At 36.3% G+C, this 24,132-nt stretch overlaps 1 protein-coding gene across 1 annotated transcript; it reads left to right on the top strand.

Annotated features, from left to right (window-relative positions):
* Window positions 1-16,162: 16,162 nt before the first annotated feature.
* Window positions 16,163-18,891, top strand: LOC106668832 (Krueppel homolog 1). Its single transcript, XM_014397964.2, has 2 exons — window positions 16,163-16,338; window positions 16,453-18,891. The coding sequence occupies exons 1-2, from the start codon at window positions 16,260-16,262 to the stop codon at window positions 17,946-17,948; spliced, it is 1,575 nt and encodes a 524-aa protein (XP_014253450.1). The 5' UTR covers window positions 16,163-16,259; the 3' UTR covers window positions 17,949-18,891.
* Window positions 18,892-24,132: the final 5,241 nt, after the last annotated feature.

Below are 24,132 nucleotides of genomic sequence, written 5' to 3'. Positions count from 1 at the left end.
TTTTTTTTAAAAATGAATACCGTGTATGGTGTCCTCTGTGCTAAAACCTCTGTTTACCTGTTAGGCATACTGTTAATAAGCTTGTCACTAATTTCATAAGGAATTGCACTCCTTAGAGTTGTTGTAGGTCAACTGGCTGTAGATGGTGAATGGGGCAAGGGCAGAAATTCCCAGGTTTTTTATACATTGACGAACAACTCTGCCTCTATGAGGGCTGGCATTGTCATCCAGAAATCAAAAATCCCTTCCATAATTTCTTGAACATACCGACTGCGGTGAGGTTGCCTTCAATAATATGGAGTCCAATTCGTCCTCTTAGCTCACACATTACACCGCCTCCTCCAAACTGCACTGCAAGGAGCAAGAAGTATTCCCCATTCTCGGTACTCTTCGGCGCCTTCTATTACTATACAGGCAGAAACGCAACTCATCAGTAAAAAATAACAGCATTCTAATTGGCGTTCTCTTCTAGGCGCTTGCTTCACCATATTCTCCTCAGTTGCTGGTGGCGGGCTGTTGCTGCAGGTCGTCTCAAACGGGCATACGATGTGATAAAGTCTTTGCCAAAACATCTTGTATTTCATTTAGGATCTGGCGGTCACTATGGAAAGGGTTCCTTTTTGCAGCAATGATAATATTTCTGTCTTCTCTTAGCGTCCATCCACTACGAGACCTCCTATCGGCACTTACAGTCTCTCGGAATCGAGGAAGACTGAGAAACGCCAACTGCCTCTGCGATATCCATTTGCCGGTGACCTCGACGACTCATTCTCACAATAATATTGCGTACGTCTGGTTGATGATGTCTTTCCATGGTTAAAAAGAATACAACTGGATTAAAATGGAGAAATTACGAAAGAAGGTGTTTGTTTACAAAATGAGTAATTTTCGTATTTACTGTTCCTAAGTAAATCCGTTATTAAAAATGAGGATTAACATTTGTTTGTTTTTCGTTTGTATTTTATATTTTGTTTTATCCAACTAACAAGAATATATCCGTTAATTTAATTAAAAGAGAATAAATTTCAAATATCCCTATTCATTTTTGAACAGTTTATTATGAATAAATAAATAAAATATTGTACCTAATCGGCTTATAACATTTAGTTCATTGCTGTGGCGTACAAGACACACGAAAAAAATAATAATTGCACATGCGGACTAAAACAAAATTAAGAGCATAATATCATAAACAATATTTAAAATAAAGTAGAAAATCAGGGGAAATGATTAAGCAAAATTAATTTTTTATACCTGATGTTAATGTAGGATGGTTTCTTTATCAATCTCGTATTTTTTGTAACTGATTAAAATTCATTATTTAAAAAAGGACCGCAGTGTATTTTGTGGCTCTGTCCAGGCGACAGGTCTCTAAAACGTCTTCACGTTTGGGCCAAAGCCTGAAGTCGTCCCTCCTCTATACTCCCTTGTGAACAGGTATCTCCAGAGATGCGGGATTCGCCGAATTCCCGACTATTTGGGATGGGTGCTCACTTATTCGCCGAGCAACAATATTCGGTGCTCGCCTTTGCTCGGCTAATTGTCGGTTTCCTCGTCCAGTTCAAAGTGCACAAATATTCGTGAAGTAACCGAGCTCAACGGTATGTATATCAACTATAATCATCAATTATTTTTCGATAATAAACGATTCCTAACTAGTGTAGATGTATTAATGAAAGATCAAATTAGCGTTGTTTCTGTTGGTTAGGAATGGATTGGCCCAACATGACAGTCATGGAACGCTGGCAAAGGCAATGTTTATGCTCTACTCGGTGCTGATAGGCTTAACAATTTCTCTAGTATTAGTTGCTTATACTGGCGCTTCTATTGCCAGCACCTTTTTTATCCTCGATCTGTTCAAAGCTGAACCGATAATTTAGAACGCCCACCTTCATAATTACAAAAATCCGAACTCTGTGATTGATTTGTGACTGAGTTTATAGCCACTACACAAAACAGTAACCGCAGCTGCAATAATGACAGTTTCACTGTTGTCCATCACCATTGGTTGTACATTGAGGACTCGCATGGCACTTGGCAAATACGTATTCGTTGTTTTCGCATAAACTGGGTGGTTGTACGAACCCCGCATGTGTGTACATATAGGCACTCTATTTGACGAATGCCAAGGCGACTTGGTAAACATTAGGTGGCAATCGGCATTAGGTGAATACCGCATGTGTTAAATAGTTGCTGTGAAACTGAAATTGATTCTTTTCCCCACCTTTCTTTTGCCCTCTTTTTGTAAATCGCAAAATTGATAGGAATGGACACCTATACCAATGTACGGTTATTTATAAAGCGGTCTTCAGCTACTTTAGTGGAACATATTTCAACTATTATGCTTTAAATTGTCTCCTACATTATAAGTATTAGTACCATCTATGTCGTGAGCCCACACATCTTTTTCAGTATAATTTTCTTTTTAATTCATCATGTGCCAAGCAGAATAATTATGACTCAAAAGTGAAAAACCCACAGTCTTGTGTTTTTTCACAACATAATGTTTATTTCAGTATGCGTATATTATTCTAAAATAATTTTACCGTTTATTTAAATTTAAATGTTATACTGATTAAAAATGGAACAACCTTTTACTTGCTCTGCTTTACACAAAAACAATTATATCTATACTAAAACAACATAAATAAAATTTTATAAAGTCGAACAGCTGCTTGTCTTATTTTATTTGTTTATATGTTTTATCTGTTTTCATGGAAATACAGGGCACTATTTCATGTCAAGTATAGATGGAGATGCATCCACCATTTCAGAAACAGGCAATATATTTCCCATTAGAAGTAAGCTTAGGAAGAAGAGATTTTTTACCAAAGTTTACGCATTAGTTTTTAGCCAGCTGTTGATCGATGTTGCGATAGTAGGAAGCTGTATTTTCTTCCGGCCTGCGAGGGAGATTTTGTCGAACAATTACTGGATTGCGTACGTGTTCTTGGGGATATATATAACAATAATCATACCGTTGTCGTGTTCGAATAATCTACAGAGAAAATACCCTCTGAACGTGGTTCTCTTGTTGGTGATGACCATCTGCTATGGGATTTTCGCCGGAGCGCTCGCAGCGAAGTTTCAACTTGCCGTTGTTTTGTATGCGTTCATGTCGTCAGCAGTGGTAACAATAGTCATGACCTTCGTTGGATTTTGGTTTCCTTGTGATGTACTAAGCAGAGGGTTCGTTTACTGTACGATGCTACTGAGTATAGTGGTGTTTACGGTTGTCAGCGCTGTGGTCGTACTGCAGTATCATCCTCTACCGACATTTCATCTTGTCTTCTCTGGTTTTATAGTCACATTCATTTCTACTTATTTGATGGTCACCGTTCAGTCAATAATGCACGGTTCGAAAGGGGAAGTTTCAGAAAAGGACTACATTCAAGCTGTTATACTACTTTACACAGCAAAAGTGGCAATCTTCACGCAAATATTACAATTTATTTTTGGCTTCATCAATGTAAGATGGCCGTTTTTTGGTTAAAGAAAACAATTGTATTTTAATAAACTGTGCATGAACATATTTTTTACTAATCTATTTACGTAAAATGACAGATATCCAACGAGGAACATGCGTCATAACAAATCACAATGAATTTCATCAATGTAGAAAATGATGGTGTTTCAGATAAACTGAAAATGGAAACTCAGAAATAAACAAAACCAACTGAAATTGAACGTCGCATAAAAAATTCGCATCAATTGTAAAACACTGAATAACATAAAGACCCTGGAACCCGGTGGTTAATATGATCTCAGCTATTGCGAAAAATGATTAAGATCAAACACCCAAGCACACACAACGAAAACAAAATCTGTTTGACTAAACCAACTAAGGAAGGTAATGACCAAATTACAAAAATCCTTCCTTTCCTGGAATCAGGCAATAATATAACTTACAATATATTGAACCGTGTATTTGGTTACAAATGCATTATCATTTACATTTTTCCTTTTGTTACAACATAGTTGATCAAGAAGACAACGTTAATTCCAACGGAAAGTAAAAAATACGATAATGTTATATTTTCAGAGGTAAAAAAATACACATGTTGGGAGAAGACTATTATGTATATATAATATATTATTTTTCTCTTCAAATCGAAAATAGTATTAATAAAATTACAATATTATAATTGTAATATATACTTGTGTCATTAAACAGCACATCTATTGAAGAACTTATTTTTCATAGCAATGTTCTAAACACGATTTTCTGTCGGTTACTTGGTATTTACATGTTTTTACATCCAATAATCGTCATAATGTTGATGGTTTAATAAATGCGGTTGAAAAATGGTTTACTATCATTGGCAAAAGGATTAATTTGGTAGTAAATTTTAGTTAACTAGCTGGATAACATTTCGTTACTTGGGAATAACCCTTCCTTTACTAAGATGTCATGTGTTTTCGCTTAATTTCGTTTTCCTAGTTTAAACTAGGTCGGAACGATGTCTAAGGGGGGCGTTGGTGGCCGCAACGGTTTAGGTGTTGACACGGCGCTCATCACTGTAAGGTAGAGGTCCCGGGTTCGAATCCAGCGGCCCAGCATTCGAACCCGACATACTAACAAATGGGCTTTTTTTCAATAACACCTGCACCCTGAGGGTTTATATGACCTCTGCTGTTGCGAACCCTCGTTAAAAAAAAAATATGTCTAAAGGGCCAAAAATATTTTTCTATTGAACAGCTTTTTGTTGAATAACATTTTTTAACAATAAATTGTATGGTTTTTTCTGCATTTAATTTTTCCATCTACTTATTTATAAACTGCATTACATTTTCAAAATTTCTCAATTCATTCTTCTGTATTCGGAATGATACTTTATTTTTTAAATACATTTCATATTTTATTACTAGATTCCTTACTTCATTTTACTTATGATGGATTTGATGGGATGACAATTTAATATCTTATTGCTAGTGGTGGGTTTTTAAACATAATAAAACGTTGATTGGTCGCTCTATTTATAATATGTAGGCCCAGGGGTGAACACTAAAATGTTTTAGTGTAATGGCACTGTAACGCTAAAATGGTTATGTGAATCCATAATTTCTTTCGTGTAAGAACACAAGTGGTTTAAAAACGAAATTTTATTATTAAAATATTTATTTTATTGATACTAATTGTCAAATTTGGCACTACTGAACATTGGCCAGGGGTTTTACAGCAGAAACTTTGGACTAAACTCCAGGATGGAGTATTGATGGTCAGACCCTTGGTCACTGTACAAGGAATATCAACTCAAAGTCTGCAAAGGCTTATCTTAATATGACAAGTTCCGTGCATCCTTGCCCCACCACAGCTCTGGAAACCGTATTCGATCTCCGACCTACTCATTTATGTACAAACGGCGGCTTTCGAGAGTACCAACAGACTATTGTGATAAAAGGAAATAAATCCAAATTTAAGGAGAAGCCGTCTCTAAATTGTGGACAGAATTTTAAGAAATGATATGGTTATAACGGTTCCTGACAAATAGAGAAGAGAACTGAACTGAAGTCAGCATAGATGACAGACATCATTATGAGGCAGCCCTAAGTTTCAGTAAAGCCGCCTAATATGGTGATGGATTAAAGACAGGATGCAGGTGTAAAAAGCCGAATCATACCCTAGCAAAGTCCCTTGGACTAATTTCAAAAATCTTCCACGCTTTGGTTAATGCAACCTAACTCTGCACATAGGAGATAAGGATAGTTTTTATTAATTTTTTTTTTCTTCAAAAACCTGTCATCCTCACAGGAGACTGAAGCGTTAGTTGGTCCCGCGGCCTCCTCACTATCGGTCTCCTAGGATGGAGTCTATCTCACTCATTATATTCATGTAATTTGTATCCAAGAATACAGTGTAAAAAACAGAAGAATAAAAAAAATTCAAAACTGCCAGTGGCTGAAGCCTATTCATATCTAATTTAAAGGATATTTTTTTAAACCTAAGTAAAAAAAATTGAGAGTAGGATGTAGAGATAGGTAAATAAAAACAAAAAGCAATATTTTGATTAATATCTTTCAATTAATTAAGGTTTTTAGTTAAGATAAAAAAGCCAGTGTCAGGAGCGGGATTCGAACCCACGACCTTCGGCTAGATACGCCGCTGCTCTACCACTTGAGCTATCGTGACTTCGATCCACTCGGACACTAACTTCCCATCTCAACCCCACCTTTTGAATTTTCCCTCCTTTTTAGCATTTTTCAAATGTCGTGTAATCTATTTGATTCTCGGGGACAGATGAAATGCCCACGGAGAGCTTTAGTGAAGGTATACTTCATTTCAACTTTTTGAACTTATTATAATGAAAAATGGCAAAAAGGAGGGAAAATTCAAAAGGTGGGGTTGAGACGGGAAGTTAGTGGTGGATCGAGGTCACGATAGCTCAAGTGGTAGAGCTGGGGCGTATCTAGCCGAAGATAGTGTGTTCGAATCCCGCTCGTGACACTGACTTTTTTAAATCTACTAAAAACCTTAATTAATTCGTCAAGCGGACCACGAAAACTAGTGAATTTAATATTTTGATTAATATTTAGCTGCTTAGAAATATTATACACTAAGAGGTAAAAAAAGTGCCCATCCTCGATTTTTTAGTAAATACTTGCAATCGTTATAATTTTTATTTCTTGCTGTTTACAGGATATTTTTAAACAAAAATATAAGATATAGCTAAATAAAAAATCAATTAAAAAATTAAACTGAGAAAAAAAATTTTAGCAAAAAATGTTGCTATGGAAACAATAAAGAGAATTCAGTGAACTTCTTGCGTTGATCACCGCTTGCATTCGACATGGCATCGAATTTCTGATACGGGTTCAAACATCTACACACCTTTCTCTCTACAAGAAATTAGAAGTTTCACCTATGTTTGATTTCCAGAAGCCTAATTTTGACGGTCTTTCCTTGCGTGAACTAAGATGGGCATTTAAGCTGAAATGTGAGGTTTTACATGTAAATTCAGCTATGTGGAATAGGGGTAACTTGGGTATATGCTCCCTACGCAATTCTCGTTCCTTCGAGACACTTTTTGGCTGTGTGCTCGATTTTGGGTGAGATTCGGTTCTTACACCTTGGTTGTTTACTCTCCCAAGAACTATTGCGGTTCTTGAGTGGCTCAAATTCTCGGTGCTTGATTAGGTATGCTAAACATGCTTGGAGCTACAGATACGATTTGATTCAAGAATTTAATTTTTAAGTTTTATTCTTTCATTGTTATTAAGCCATCAAAATGTTGGGTATAGATTTCATTTTTAATATTAGTTCGCTTGTTTATTTATTTTTTGTATTTTTTTTTGTATTTTCCATTTTTTTGGGTATACTTTGTAATTTTGTATTTTATTTTATTTTTTGTATTTTTTTTGCTCTTTTTTCTTTTCTTTTTGGTATCAACACTTGTAAAAAGGTTGATAAAGGGAAGTGTGCTATCAAGACTCTGTTCCCTTTAATGTGTAGAGAACCTGGGATGAGCCTCCAAAATAAACTCATTATATATAAAACCATAGACCAATGTCAGGTATGGAGCTACACAAGTAACACCAATGTAAAGTGCCTAAAAGTACTCAAAATAAATTTTTAAGGTTAATAACATCCTCTAAAAGAAGTGTTCGTATAAGCTATACGCACGAAATTTAAAACATCTCATACATTAAGGATGATATCAAAAGGATAACTAGCTCCTTTTATGAACGTAGCGCTGAGAGTACAAATATGACAGTAAAGAATGTAGTAAAACTATAACCTCAACAAAAATTGGAAACACTGGAGGATCAAACACATTTTAGTATGACTGGTTTGTATATTTATTCACTGTGTTATTATTTATTAAAGTGTTTAATTTTACTTGTTTATATATGTATTTATTTATTTATTTACCAAATTAGTAAATGTTTGACTATGTATTGTACAAGTCTATTCAATAATTTTAATTTATAATAATTAGTAATTATTTATTAACTTGCTTATTTATTAATTTATTTATGAAATTAGCTATTATTAAAGTAAATGTGTTGTTTATCAAACTTATCTATTGTACATATGTAGTCAATAATTTATAATTTATAATATTTGTAATTATTTGTAACTTCCCTATTTATTAATGTATTCTTTCTGCAAGTGGTTTTTATAATAATTTTCACGACTGTTCTTATTTCTCTAGGCCAAATCAGCAAAAAATTGTGAATATACTTAAGCCCTCTACCACAAGGATGTATAATGTCCTAGACATTTCCCCTTGTATTCACTTTGTACAAAATGTATGTAAAAGTATCTAATAAATAAACTCCAAACTCTTTTCTCCTCTCTCTCTCTTCTCTAATCTGCATATAAATTTTTGTAAACCAATGACCTCTGGCAGATGGATCGGACGATCCAAGTCCATAATGCTTTTTTTCTTTCATATAACGAAAAGTTTTAATTTTATTTTAATAAAGCAATTATTATTATTATTAGTAGTAGTAACTGCAACAAGATAGGCAAATTCACTGCTGCAATTGGAGAGGGCCATATCATGACTATGGAATGATACATGACCATGACTATTAACCGGTCACTGACAGCTGAAAAAACATCTAGCTAACTTGTGTGTAAAAAAAAACGAAAAAAAACGAACTACAAAACTAGGAAGGTTTAATAAGCCAAAAGGCTGCAATGCCTGGGGAGCACAAAGCCCGCTTCCCAGCATTCTTCATCATCATCATCATCATCTAGGTTTGGTTATAATTAGAGGGGTTCGACAATAGACATAGAGAGGGCGAGAATATAGAAACCACACAATCTCTCAAAATTTCATAAAAATGTTCACGCGGTTTCGGAGTTTTGCCGGTTACAAGGAATCGACCACAGGCAGAAAGGCACGGAACCAAATTTGTTCAGAAAGGTCTGAGAAACCATATCTATATTTATATTTAAGAAAATAAATACCCATTAAATATATTCAAGTAAAATAATACATTATATAAAATATATTAAATTGAATATATAAATATTATAATTGAATATATAAATATAGACATTGCGCAATGTTTTTCTTTAAAAAAGAGAGAGAGAATGATTAGACAAAACCGAAGTTTGAGATAAAATGTGGAGAGGGGAGGAGTGACAAAACAGAGATTCTAAAAAAGTTGAATGCACTTTCTTGAGTCTCGGCCAATGGTTTCCATTAATCCACGTGCAAGTAGCACGCCCACCCCCAGCGGAAAGGACGTTAACCTCCCCCCGAGTCGTACTCAGAGTTGTCCTCTATCCAACTGAAATCGGACAAAAACATCGACTTCCTTTCTTTTAATTGTTATCCATTTGGACTGATGTTAACATCACAACGGATGTAATCACGATGTACCTAAGTCTGATGACAGTCCGATTAAGATTTAATCCACCCACGTGAAACTGCCTATTCGAGGTTGTTGACCCACCCCTCCAAAAAATAAATAAATAAAATAAAAAATATTGGGATTGATAATTGGTTCTAAAATAGTACCATTGGAATTCCTAAAACTGATCTGGTTCGAAAATAGATCCCAAAAAACTCCTCTTGAATAACGTTTAACCGAGGCAAGTAATACAAAAATATTTTAATAGCATCTATGTTTTGTATTTAATAATTAAATTGTGTCGTTTCAACGTGTTACTAAATTTTTAATAAAGAAACAACAAATTAAGGTTTTTAATTGAGATAAAAAAGTCAATGTCACGAGCGGGATTCGAACCCACGATCTTCGGCTAGATACGCCGCTGGTCTACCACTTGAGCTATCGTGATCTCGATTTTTCAAATATCGCATAATCTATTTGATTCTCGGCGACAGATGATATGGCCACGGAGAGCTTTAGTAAAAGTATACTTCATTTTAACTTATTGAATTCACTAGTTTTCGTGACCGCTTGACCAATTAATATCTTTCAATTAATTAAGGTTTTTAGTTGAGATAAAAACAGTCAGTGTCACGAGCGGGATGAAAACTGGCAAAAAGGAAGGAAAATTCAAAAGATGAGGGTTGAGATGGGAAGTTAGTGTCCGAGTGGATCGACATCACGATACCTCAAGAGGTAGAGCAACGGCGTATCCAGCCGAAGATCGTGGGTTCGAATCCCGCTCGTGACACTGCTTTTTTATCTCAACTAAAAAACTTAATTAAATGAAAGATATTAATTGGTCAAGCGGACCACGAAAACTAATGAATTAAAAATGAAACAACGTACAGTTTGGTAGATTGGTCTACAGTTACCATCAAATTCAACTTCAGACTCTCCCAATTAAAAAATAAATACAATAAAAAAATATTTAAAAAATTATATATGTTTATGTAGGCTTCAAAATAAAATTCTTATGTAGTTATTATATTAAGATAAATGTTTCTGACTCTATTTTTCAATTTTTGTCATGATCATGAGTACGAAAATTCGGGAATTGTCGCAAATTGCACTAATCGCGTTGTGTCACATATTAATACGGTGTGGAATCTGCCATATCGTAAATTCTTTTAAGATTAGACTCGTTTACTTACTGTTAGTTGCTTTATAATGGAAGTGCCCTAAAATAATGAAAAAGGAAGAAGGTGTATGATAAAATTCAATTTCATCAAAAGATTTCCGTCAAGGCAAACAAACTATTTCTATCAACTTATACCGTTTTGCCCATCTTTATTATCTAACAAAAAAATCGATTAATTATTATTAATCACGAGATTGATCACCCAAAACTTATTGGGAAACTTATAATTAACCTTTTGAGATTCCTTACTAAACTTTTAAAAAACTGAAGTAAATAATAAATAAGTATAATAAAAGTAATAATGTTATTTACATAAACCAATTAATAACCTTGTGTTATGTGCCTTCAATTTTCGAATTTTAGACGTGACAATCATAAATCATTTTCGAAAACCTTAACTAACAGCCCTGTTCACGTTACCACATGCCACATATGAAAATTAAGTAAGATAAGTTAGGTATTTTCGTAATATCTTATAGCAGAACGACGCGTTGAACACTACACGTTTTACGTTAATACCCTACTTTTATACCCAGACAGATTCATAAAAAGATAATTTGTTTTATTCAAACTAAAAATTTCTTTGTTTGTTACAAATCAACAGATACAGCATGAACCTGTAGTTCGTATGCACCCTATATTTATAATTCACTAATTTCGTGGTCCGCTTGACCAATTAATATACTACAATTAATTGAGGTTTTTAGTTGAGATAAAAAAGTCAATGGCACGACCGGGATTCGAACCCACGATCTTCGGCTTGATACGCCGCTGCTCTACCAACTGAGCTATCGTGTCCTCGATCCACTCGGACACCGACCTTTCTAGAGTTTCATTTGCTAATTGTGCTAATGTTTAGTCTGGTTATAAGCTTTATAGGAATTTCAAAAGGTTAATTATAAGTTTCCCAATAAGTTTTGTGTGATCAATCTCGTGATCATAAAGGAGGGAAAATTCAAAAGGTGGGGGTTGAGATGGGAAGTTGGTGTCCTAGTGGATCGAGGTCACGATAGCTCAGGTGGTAGAGCAGCGGCGTATCAAGCCGAAGATCGTGTGTTCGAATCCCGCTCGTGCCATTGACTTTTTTATCTCAACTAAAAACCTCAATTAATTGCCTATATTTATATTTCAACATTCTTAAAAATTATTTTGAATGCAATAAATGTACAAATAATTATATCGTTTCACGACGTTACTACTTTTTAATCAAGGAAACAGGAAAAAATAATTAGCGGATTGGTCTAACTCTACGAGATAATCATTGAATGTACTCCAAACGTCAAACGGGGCCAGACACAATCTAATTTTTTGTTAAACTAATTTTGTTTTATTTATTGCTATCTATACAAAATATGCATTGGGCAAATAGCTTATTTATAAACAAATCGGACAGACCGAGGAGGCTGTGGGGAGAGAGGAGGCACTGCTGGAACTCTCTTTTATTTAATTGGGTGGATTAAATTTAATTGAGTGGGTTAGATAGAAGGTCACGAGGCCATCGTCGTTTAAAACGGCGCGGAGGATTGTAAGGTGAGACTTTGAGAAAAGAGTAGGGCTAGTGGGTAGGGTGGAGGATAGTTTAGTGTGGAAAGTGAAGAAGCCTCTTAGGATAAGATCTTTCACGAAAGGGATTTTAAAATCGTTATGGATCGTTTGATTGGTGAAATAGAAGGGAGCATTGAGGGTACGGCGGAGAACTTTAGATTGAATTCGTGGAAATATTGGATGATTTGGCCGAGCCCCCAGCTAGACTCCGTAGGTCCATATAGGTCTGATAAATGTTTTGTAAGCGGTTAGTTTGTTATGTATGCTTAGTGTTGATTTTGGTCCAAGCAGGTGTCTGAGCAGTCCATATCTTTTCTTAGGTTCTTGTCGCTTTAATCTTGTATGTGGTCTACTATCTAAATAAAGCCCAAGGTAGCGGACTTGGTTCGATGGTGGTATTATGGTAAATGTGCACTGGGAGAAAGGTTTTTCATTTGAGCGTAAACGTAACTTGTTGGCTTTTTTGTTCGATCCGCCACATTGCAACCGTTCCGTCTTCACACGTTTTTAAAAATATATATTATACATATTCTTTATATTCATTACGAAAGGTGGTATATTTAAGAGTGTGTACGTATGTATATGTTTACAATAGTGCAATCCGAAGAATTTTGTCGTAAATTCTAATGAACCGTTTGGGGTGACACCTGAATAAATATTAACCAAAAAAGACATAAAAAGATTGAATATAAAATAACTGTCATTATTATGGAATAACTGCTGCGTTGATTTTGGCTGTGCTAAAAATAACAATTTGTAGTATAGTATGTATCGGTAAGGGGTGAAGTGTTGTTGGATGACGATCGGAGGGGTTGGCGAGGAGAGGCGGTTTGAAAACCATCGGCGGAGACTCCACGTGGTGCGACGCTTAGTCCTTCCCAGGTCATTGATACTAGGCACAAACCCCCACAAACCAGTAGGATTTCGGGGGTTTCGAGCGACTCCGCCACATCTCGGCCTTTCCCGTACGCCATACGTCCACGTACCTTGGTAAACATTTTGATTGTGCCCTCTGTGTACTGTGTTCTGTCCTTCAGGGCTCAGCTTTTTCCCTTTTTTACCTGCCTTCAAGAATTAAGAGATTAAGGATTTGGGAGTATGGACGTGTTGATGGGCTCGCTGGATTTACCTGCAGCACTCGATACACCTACACAAAAGGAAAGGCTAACATTTTATTGTATATCATAGGTCAAGAAGTATATTGTCCTTAAAGTCTTTTCCCGCTCACTTCGACGGATAATCAACGTGATCTAAAAAGGTAATTTTTTAAATACAATCTTGGTCATTTAAGTAATAAAATAATTTTAACATCCTATATACTAGTCACAGTAAAACTTAAACATCCAGTCTTTTCGAGCCGTTTTGCCCCTCATAATTAAACAAAACAAATAAATATAAAATAAATAGCTAATTGTAAAAAGTTTGTTGTTGAAAAACCCAACTGTACTTTCTATCAAGATTGAAATAATAAATTTTTGATGCTTATCATTTTTATTTCTCAAAACAATTGATTTAACTCAATCTTTAATTTCTTTAATCATATTATACAACATAGATTTTTCATATACATGTTGAATTCCTTATATTTTCATATAAAATACTTGGATTTTTCGTAAGCAATATGGCGGATCATGAAAATTGAAAATTTCTCATACAGTACACCTTAGTTACTTCAAAGATTAATGTATTAAGTCAATTTAAAATGCTTAAAACTGTCTTGGATAGATATCACGAATAAAATTCCAATTATCGAAAAGGCAGCAAGTTCCAAAGTTCGGTTTAATAAGAATTCGGTGAACGAGGTCAGGCCTAAAGATGGCCGCCTTTGACGCCCATCCCTGACCACACTTATCCATTTTGGCGTTCACCTATCATTATTGCTTTTCACTTTAATAAATACAAAATAATAACAAATTGCGGCAGTGTTGGGTCCCAAAAATATTAAAAACATTTATCTCCAGATGATATGTGAAAGGTAAATCCAGTTAATTAGTAAAATACCAATCGTATCCATTGGAAAATCTCGGAATGGAATAGCCACGTGAAAAGAACTGGTCTAAGAACGAATGCAAACAACACATTACATAATTCTTACCGGCATGCATCTCTGAAGATGATGGTAAAAGGCGAATCAAACCAAAACGATCGGTATAACGATACGCCTAAGTAATGGATGACACTAAAACCTAACTATAAAAACTTCCATCCGATCATATTTGCCCGTACGTATATAATTTAGATAAAATGAATAAAATATCAGTTTTCAAATATTTTTTTGGAAATTTTCTACAGTTTTTAAAATGAAAACTAACTGATACAGTAGTCATATTACTGGATTATACATATGTACAAAAAGTGATCATATACTTTTAAGTTTTGAGCGCCAATCTAAGAAACGAAAACAAAGGATCATTTAAAAATATAATGAGATACTCACGAAAACAATTGTAGGATGAAATCAATTGATTATTTCAGTATTTTAGTCAAACATTGAACAACAAACCAACATAACCGATGTGATTTGTGTAAATATTGAATATATTTTCGCATGGTTCAATTTTAAAAATATTGACGAATTGAAAAGTAACCTTTTTGTTTCAATGAGGTTATTACACCGGGCATTTTTTCCCATACAGAATGAAATATCACTAGGGATGTTTTTACCAGGGGGTAATTATTGAAATGTATATAATTATTTATGTTAGAGCATATAATATTGGTCAAAATGTTATGTAAGGTAATTAGGAGAAATATAAAGGACTTCCGTCTGGTTCAATTTCAAGTATGGCCCAGAGTTGAGCCGAAAGAAGGCGAGAGTGAGCAACATCGCGTAGGTTCACTAAGGTCGGTGACCAAGGGAAAGTGAGGCACGTGGAGGCTCCGCCAATGGTTTCCAACTGGGTTTCGTTTCAGTCCACCGTCCTCTTCCACCAGTCCAAATCCTTTTGTTGTTAAACCATCCCCCGCCCGTCACTGTCATGGTGTCGTGCCTTTTCCAAATTATCATTTCCCCAGCTTGATTGCATTTGATATTTAATGTTCAAAAAATCCCTTTTTACTTTAAAAAAAAAGGACTCCTATTTTATTTTTTATTTCAAACTGTGTTTTCATCATTATATTAAATGGATTTCTCATCTTGTTTAATTTTGCTTATATTAAAATAAGTATATTACGTAAAATAAAAAGTATATTAAAATAAGTACGCTGTAACTAATATAACGTTAAAAGTACATAAAATAGTTTGAAAAAAAAATACGAGTGTCCGTTTTTTTGTATTTATTAGGTAAATGTATTTCCTATGTATATGGTACCTAAGTTTAACTTTGATTTTTCCTTCTCAAAGGTGGGATAATAGGTCATCTAAAAAAAAAAGTTTTTCTTTCAATCCACAACGTTCGGATTTATTTTAATCCTTCCTCAGGTGAGTTAACGCAGTGGTTAAAACAGTGGTCATCAGTCATTAATATTCTGTAATAGTTTATTTTAAAAAAGAGCCAGTGTGGTATATATTTAAGTCTTTCAGACTCCGAACAAACGTTTTAATATTTTGAACCTGACTACTGGTTACTATTATAAGAAAACATCGTACCTAAGTTTTCTAGACTTTTGCACGGATGATTGATAAATCGTGCAAACAAACGATCGTTTTGTGATTTCTCAATTTGTATTAACCGTAGACTTTTCTAGGCCGACATAATGTTTGTCCCTGCCTATTTTTCAGTAAATTAAAAAGGTCGTGAGTGTATATACCCAAACGCCAATACCCCTGTCTCAAAATGTGAAATATCAAATACTAAACAATAACGTTTAACTGAAAGTAAACCTACGCTTCCAATTGAGCATAAAAAATTTGACAGTTTTAAATAATTGATTAGAATTCAATTTTATTTAGTGTTTTTGTATAGATCGGACGGAAATTGTAGTTGAGTGCGTGCTGTAATGCTAGAAAATTTAAAAATGAAAAGTAGATAGTTCTATATTTAATAGGAAAAATGATTACTGGAGATGAAGTGTGGGCGGGCCGGCTGGTCTGTGTGGCGGTCGGGTTTCCTGTAGGAGGGCGACCACGACCTAGGGCAAGGGTTAGGTAAGCGAGAGTAAATATAAGTTGGTGGGGAAGAAAACGGCACGTGTCCGTGACGTAGCTTGTGTCAGTGCGCATGGCCCCCACTCACCTACACGTGCACTATTCCAGAGAGTGTCAGTCACTTCTTGAACACACCATAACATGGAAGCCAAGAGCGAGAACAAAGACTGGATAAAAAGTTTGTGGCCCAACAATTCCAAAGAGAAAGCGGAAAATAGCGGTAAGACGACGTCTTCGATCCCCACGTGAATTGTCGATATTGAACAAAAATAAAGAATAAATTAAGGAAACAGGAAATATATTGTATTAATAGTAGATTTTGTTGTGCTTGTAGATCTTTGGAGCCGAGTCTCGGAAATGGTGGGATACTTAAGCGGAGACGCAAGACAGGGGTTGCAGGTCGGGGCCGATTGTACCTTGAGCCCGTTGGCGACGGGGGGCCCAGAGCCCGCTGCTCCCGAAGAGCCACCCCCTGTCCGGAGGGTGGTGTGTATCCCCGATCTGCCCGTGTTCCAGCCACCGGCCCAGCCCGCTCCTGCCGACTCCTCCACCGCAGAAAGCTTTCAGTGCTCGACTTGCCAGAAAACGTTCACCTCCAGGATCCAGTACCAAACCCACATTAAAACCCATAAAGAAGGCGAAGATCCTTACCAATGCAATTTTTGCGGGAAGACGTTTGCAGTTCCGGCTAGGCTCACGAGACACTACAGGACTCACACCGGGGAAAAGCCGTATCAGTGCGAATATTGTAACAAGTCTTTTTCCGTCAAAGAAAATCTGAGTGTTCATAGGAGAATACACACGAAAGAGAGACCGTACAAGTGTGACATATGCGAGCGAGCGTTTGAACACAGCGGCAAACTTCACCGTCACATGAGAATTCATACGGGAGAACGCCCCCACAAATGTACCGTTTGTAATAAAACGTTCATTCAGAGCGGCCAACTCGTAATTCACATGAGGACGCACACAGGCGAAAAACCCTACGTGTGCAAAGATTGCGGGAAGGGTTTTACGTGTTCGAAGCAGCTGAAGGTCCACAATCGGAGTCACACAGGAGAAAAACCTTATTCCTGTGACATATGCGGTAAGTCTTTCGGTTACAATCACGTCTTGAAACTGCATCAAGTCGCTCATTTTGGTGAAAAAGTGTACAAGTGCACCATCTGTAACCAGACGTTCACTTCGAAGAAATCCATGGAAAGTCACATAAAGAGTCATTCCGAAGGGGAAAGGTCTGAAGAGACGGTGACAACGGAAATGGAATCATCTTCGTGTGCTTCGTCGACTAGCGATAAAGAGAACAAATCAAGTAGTGAGAGTCCAAGCGGAGGTTGTTATCCGAACATACGTGAACTCTGCGGTTATTTGTATAAAAACGAGAGGCCGAGTGGCGTAAACCCTGCATTGCTGGCTGCTGTGGCAGTGGCGAGCAGCGAGACCGGACCCGAATATAGACCCAGCCCCGACCACGTCCTCGAGACACCTGGATTCGGAGTAAGCGAGTCGCCGGTCTACCTGGTTCCGGAGCCGGTCACCTCCATCCAACGTAAACCGACGTACGTGAAAATCCCCGTAGAGCTCGTTCAACTGCCGGAAATGATTGAAGACGAAGAGCTGTTGACGCCGCCGAGCAGCAATCCTGTCAGCCCTATTTCGGGATCGCCGATTTCTGTCTCTTCCCCTGAACCGGTCGACAGTAAAGAGGGCGGCCTGATACTCCCTCCGAGAAAACGTTCAAAAGCGATTCTAAAATCAATGGAATCGGAAAGACCGGAACGCACTCCAATCAGGTACAATTCCGTTATTCAGTACGCCAAAGCGTCTTAGTAAATGAGCGGCTGTGAAAGAACAAATCACTGCCTAATGTTGACTCGGACATACAGCTGTGATAATTACATGCGATCCTCAGATTGGTATCTTTCTATTATTAATTGATTGATTTATTAATCAATGAATTTTTATATAATTTCTAATTATATTATTACTGGAAATTTTATTCTACATATGCGTAACTTTTAATATGTGCAATACTTTCAAGGAGATTTCTAACTGTACAAAGTAATTATGATCAGTAATCCAAGTTGTAAGTCTCTTTGAACGCCTAGTAATTTACGTTTCAAAATTTTTCTATCTAAATTAATGCGTTCGAAAAGTGTTATAATACCAAATTATTATAATGCCAACAACATGCTACCTCTTTAGATGTAATCAGAAGGGCATTCGATTCGTGTCTCTTGTTAGATTTTTATTGTAATAATTGTTATAGTAATATATTTTCAAAAAATAAAAATTACAAAAAAAAGTTTGTGTAAACGTATTTAAGGCGTCTAGTTAAGTGAAAATTAAGTATTCCTATTTTTAATAAGTAATTTTGGATGGAAGATTGAATGAATAAGTTAGTATGTGTGGATCAAATAGTTTAATTATCACATTATAGTGTAATAAACTATATGGAACAGGCACCTCAGTACAGAGTATTATACCACGGGAAAGCCAACAAAAGAGCTTAAGTGGTGAATACGAATCTAGATTTTGTGTAGGTACATATTGTAGAATGTCGTTTGGGTTCAATCCCCATGAGGGGATTGTAGCAATTACGTTTATATTTCAGAACGTATTAATGTTTCGATATATTTAATATTATCTATACAATTAAGACTGTAAAATATTTAAATGATAATAATTCAAAAGAGAACTGATTAAAAGATACAATTGTACTGATATACTTGTAACATTAATCATTGCTGTATTAAAATTGTTTTCAAGTATACACAGTTTTTTTACAACCAGTTTACCCATACAGGCAATCAACATTTTGGCAACTAATAGAACAAAATATTTTAGCTGTATTAACATGTTACCCGTATTAGTTTGTACATTTCATAACTGTACAGCTATTTAATATCATATTCAGAGCTATTCTTTTGGAAACTATGCATGTTTTAAATTTAACCTTAATCTTTACGTACGTAACAGGTTTCTTTCTGGCAGATAGGTTATAATCAAATTTTATTTTGCACGTTCCACAGCAGTACTACATGCATTTAATGTACAAAATAGAATAGTATGCACTGGTAAATAACAATAAAATTAATAAACTAAAAAATAATTTAAGGTTTTATTATTTTTTCGTACTCCAGTTTTCTAATTGCATTTTATTATGTTTGTGTTTCAAGATTGGAAAAAATGCGATTTTGGTTATATATGCCAATTCGAATGATGTAAAATCAAGGGTTTTGATGGAGTATGAAGATATAAAGAATTTGTGGAGCTTTATTGCCACGTGTGAAATACCTATCCTAGAATATGACAATGCCATAGCACCTTAACTAACGTCGACATGTATCTCCTCAACTTGGACATCAAACCAACGTGGGCTAAACATGTTTCATGCGTGACCTGATAAAGCAGCGAGTTAAATCCTTAAAAAACCTGACGGACTCACATTCCCCTGCAGTCACACTAATTATTACATCTATTTATAGGAAATATACCTGTGGTTTTGGGGGTTCAGCGGCAGACTCACATATGAAAAAAATTCAAATTATGCAGAACTGGAATTCGCCATCAAGTTCTAGGCGCGGTCTACAAATGCAATACATACTTTTGTTTCCTGTTTGTAACCAAAATAACATATCTGATTTAATTAAATAAGTTCAACACCGCGCGTGCGTGCGTGCGTGTGCGTGTGCGTGTGTGTGTGTGTGTGTGTGCTGCTCAAAAATGTATAGAAAACAAAAAATTTGTTAATCCTCACTTTTAATAACGGAGTTACTTAAAAGACATCTTGAACCAGAAGTTGTCAATATTATTGCGAGAATGAGTCATCGAGGTCGCCAGCAAATGGATATCCCAGAGACAGTTGGCGTTTTTCAGTGCGTGGTTTTTTTAAGTGGTTTCAGGGCGTTTGTTCGATTGCGAGAGACTGGAAGTGCCGATAGGAGGCCTCGTAGTGGATGGACGCTGGAATGGAATGTCATCATTGCTGCAGACGGAACCCTTTCCGTAGTGCCCGCCAGATCCTAAATGAAGTACCTATTTGGCGCGCATCGAAGATATCCATCTAGGGACCGATAATGAGGTAAGAATATTAACCTTAAGAACGTCGACCGGCATCTGCAAGTGACCAGTGGCCAAGGTCATATCCCTCGCCTCCATCTTTTACTAAATGTGCCAAACCAAATTTTGGTGGGCGGAATGTTGAAGTCTGTATCATGAACAATTGTTTAAATACAGTCAGTCGTTTCTCAGCAGACAGAGAGTACACTTGGTTTCCTACTCTCCGTACACTTGGCGTAGTCATGAGCTCGTGACTAGTAAATTGAACCACGTGCATGTGTATCTTGCGAATGAATGGTTAAAGTCAAGAAAAAAGCCGTTAATAATAAAGGGAGATGGATTTCTTTACGCGACCTACAGAACTAAAACTTGAATGTAATCTCGCCGAGAATTGAAGGAATTTCAAGATAGAATGGAAATTTAAAAAAAAATCCGCCGACATTAAAAGCAGACTACAAACAGGGAAAGAACTGCCGTTTATTGAATTTCATTGGAAACAAAGGTAAACTTCGAGACTCCGAAGAGTGAAAATGTAAATAAAAGTACTGTTATGTTTGCTGATGATGTGGTATTACTGGCAGACTCTCCTTTGGTGATAGAAAAAATGATAGATTTATTACTGTATTGTGACTACTGGAAACTTAAAGACGCTAAATTAAAAATGATGATATTTAAAGACCAAACGAAAAATGGAAATTTAACAATGAAATTTTGACATCACAGTTAAATTTCACGATACGATTGATGGAAAATATAAAACTAGCTAAATTAGATTTAATAGAACTTGGCAAATTTAGGGATATAAAATAGATTTAGAAAAATTTCAACGGTTCGCTGCAAGGAATCACGTTAGTAAGCGATACGGTGTCGAATTGCAATCGCATCGCTTGTAGTATCGCGTAGTAGGCACTGGGCCTTATTGTAGGAAGTGTGGTGATAAATAAAAAAGCCGAGTGCCCGGCAAATGAGCGGTGGGCGCCAAACATGGAAAGAAAAATCTTTTTACAATTGGGTGTAAAACTGCAAAGTTTCTTAGAGAATGCGCCCTGCGCTACCTCTAGTGTAGGCACTGGGCACTGCGCCTTATTGTAGGAAGTGTGATAAATAAAAAAGCCGAGTGCCCGGCAAATGAGCGGTGGGCGCCAAACATGGAAAGAAAAATCTTTTTACAATTGGGTGTAAAACTGCAAAGTTTCTTAGAGAATGCGCCCTGCGCTACCTCTAGTGTAGGCACTGGGCACTGCGCCTTATTGTAGGAAGTGTGATAAATAAAAAAGCCGAGTGCCCGGCAAATGAGCGGTGGGCGCCAAACATGGAAAGAAAAATCTTCTTGCAATTGGGTGTAAAACTGCAAAGTTTCTTAGAGAATGCGCCGTGCGCCACCTCTAGTGGCTTGGTAATAAATGCCGCTGCATAGTTGAATAATAAATGGCTCTACTCTGAGACAAGAGAGGAGAGCAGATCATTCCAGAACTGGTTGTGACACCTAGCGGGTTCCGCGGTAATGCAGTTGTCAACCACCACGAGTGTCAGCCATTGGGCGATGATGACTCAGTGACATACAAAAAAGCCTATCGCTGCATGAGAGGGTGCATAATATTAAAAAAGTTCAAATGTACAAAATAATGCTATAATTGTTAGTAGGAAGTACATGAATAATTAGTTTAAATACCATGTTCGAAAGGCCTTGTGAGCTATTGGTTGGTTGGCTATTTATTTTTAATTGAATTTACGGTGTACAATTGTGATGGTAGGTTTATTTAATTTAAGGTTAGAATTGTTAAGGTTCCTGTTTTTCTTCTTTATTACTTAATTTGTGGGCTGTGTAAAAAGGATATCTATCTATATTTGTCTGTTTATTTATTTTATATAATATATTAAATACTAACTACTAATTAGATTTGTAGATAAATAACTGTGTAAATATGCCTTTTGTTTTTGGCTACTCCAAGTCCTTATGACCTTGGTCCTCCAGCATCAAGTAGGAGGAAGAATTGGGTTCCACAATTTTGCAGCCCCCTTTACCTACAGGTACAAAGGGCATCGTTGGCGCTAACATCACCACCCATCAAATCTCGAATGACTTTAGAAGGCAAGAAACAAGTAAAACAAAATGAAAATGGAACTCACAGAAGAAAATAATTTCAAAGTTCAGAAAGATTGTGAAAACTAAACCACCTAGTATAATAAGTGCAAGTGAAAAAATAAATAAATGAAGGAATAAAAATTAAAAACAGAAACATTCTCCCACATTCCACCCACAAGAACGAACCAAAAGAAAGATTTACAATATTTACATGAGACGAATTTAAATTAGTCAGGCAAACATAACAGTTTATTGACTTGGGTGTGTTTTGCAACACCTTGAACAGTATGGACAAAGGCGACTGGAGATCCTGTCCTTGCCTGGGTGCAACTGTGAGATTCTGGCTATGGACCAGGTGAGAGGGTTACTCGCCAAGTTAGTCAAGAAAATTATCTCTCTATGAAGGGTTTACAATTACTTGAACTCTTAACTCTATTGTTCAAAGTAATCAAATATCTGTGAATCCATCCCTTCTAGAAGAGTTGAATAATGAGTCATGACTGAGCCCAAAGTTCGTATAATAGAGAATTATAAGGCAAAGGCTTTTCAGGCAGACTAGCAGATGAGAACCTATTAAGAAGTGGTGAGGAGTTAAATAATCAACATAGTCATGGTCATCCCTTAAATGATATAAAGGCTGGCTTTAAGGTTTGCTTCTATGGAGAAAATAAGGTTAATACTCTTCAAACGTCAGGACTGCTTCAGCTATTATCCTTTTCAATATGAGAAATTTTTTAGCAGCCTCCCACAATCCACGAAAATTGGGGGATTTGGGTGGATTGAACGTCCAATGAATTTGCTTTTGAGAGCAGTTGATATCAATTTTGGTGGAATTATTTTTCAGGAAAATGTGAGTTTCCATTGTGTGACCAGCGGCTCCTACAAAATTGGGACCATAGTTGGAACAAATAGTGTTAAGGGTGTCTATACATGCCACAAATTGATCCAAATTGACTAAAAATGCTTCTGACGACAGACTAGATAGAAATTCTAAACGTGAGACTTCAGTATATAAACACACAAACAGGCAGAGATAAGCTTTCGTGACACTAACATTTTGACGAGCACTGTACTTTACCAAAAAGGGACCTGCAAAGTCAATGCCCACCTGGTTGAATAGATGGTCAATTTAGACTCTTATGATGTTGATAATGAGGAGGAGTAGGATACTAGGAAGTGTTTTTTGTGCTCCCCAGGCTCTGCAGCCTTCCTAGTTCTTCTTAGAAGTATTAGGTCATTGACTGTTGCTGCTACAATTTCATTCTCTAAATTTTTTCTGTATGCTAGGTTATGTCTTCATTGAGCTTTTGCTTTGCATTAAAAATTGATATGGGTGGCTGGTTATTCAACCTCGTTACATAATCTGTAAATGGGATCATCATTAATATGCCCATGTTATGTAGATGTTTTCTCAGATGCCAGTGATTGGTTAATAGACCTATCACTACTCTGAGTCTGACCCTCTCCAACTGAGGCAGTGAGTTTATCAGTCTTGTTGCAATTGTTTTCACATAAGTTGTGTTAGAGTTTATCCAACATCCCCTAGAGTTTATCCAAGTATCGGTTTTTATTTGGAGCCATTCTGGGATGGAGGATTCTGTATTTGTTTTTAATATCCCAAGTGTAAGTTCAATGCCTATGTACGGTCTTGTAGATCCTCCTCAGGCAAGTGTGCCAGCTTTTCCATTATCCAAAATTCCTTTGTGCCCTGGCACCCATCAGATTGTCGTGTTTCCCCAGGTTTAGGATATTTCGGATGGATTCGCTGACTAGTTTTGATGTGATTTTTTACATGCTAATTCTTGGCTATCCGATCTTATGAGAATTTTGTTGACAGTGTAACCTCTTTTAAGATTTTCTAGGGGA

This window comes from Cimex lectularius, unplaced genomic scaffold, assembly GCF_000648675.2.
Source record: "Cimex lectularius strain Harlan isolate CLEC.00 unplaced genomic scaffold, Clec_2.1 scaffold155, whole genome shotgun sequence".
Lineage (NCBI taxonomy): Eukaryota > Metazoa > Arthropoda > Insecta > Hemiptera > Cimicidae > Cimex > Cimex lectularius.
The sequence above is the reverse complement of the archived record's forward strand: the minus strand, read 5'-3'. Positions and strand labels throughout refer to the sequence as shown.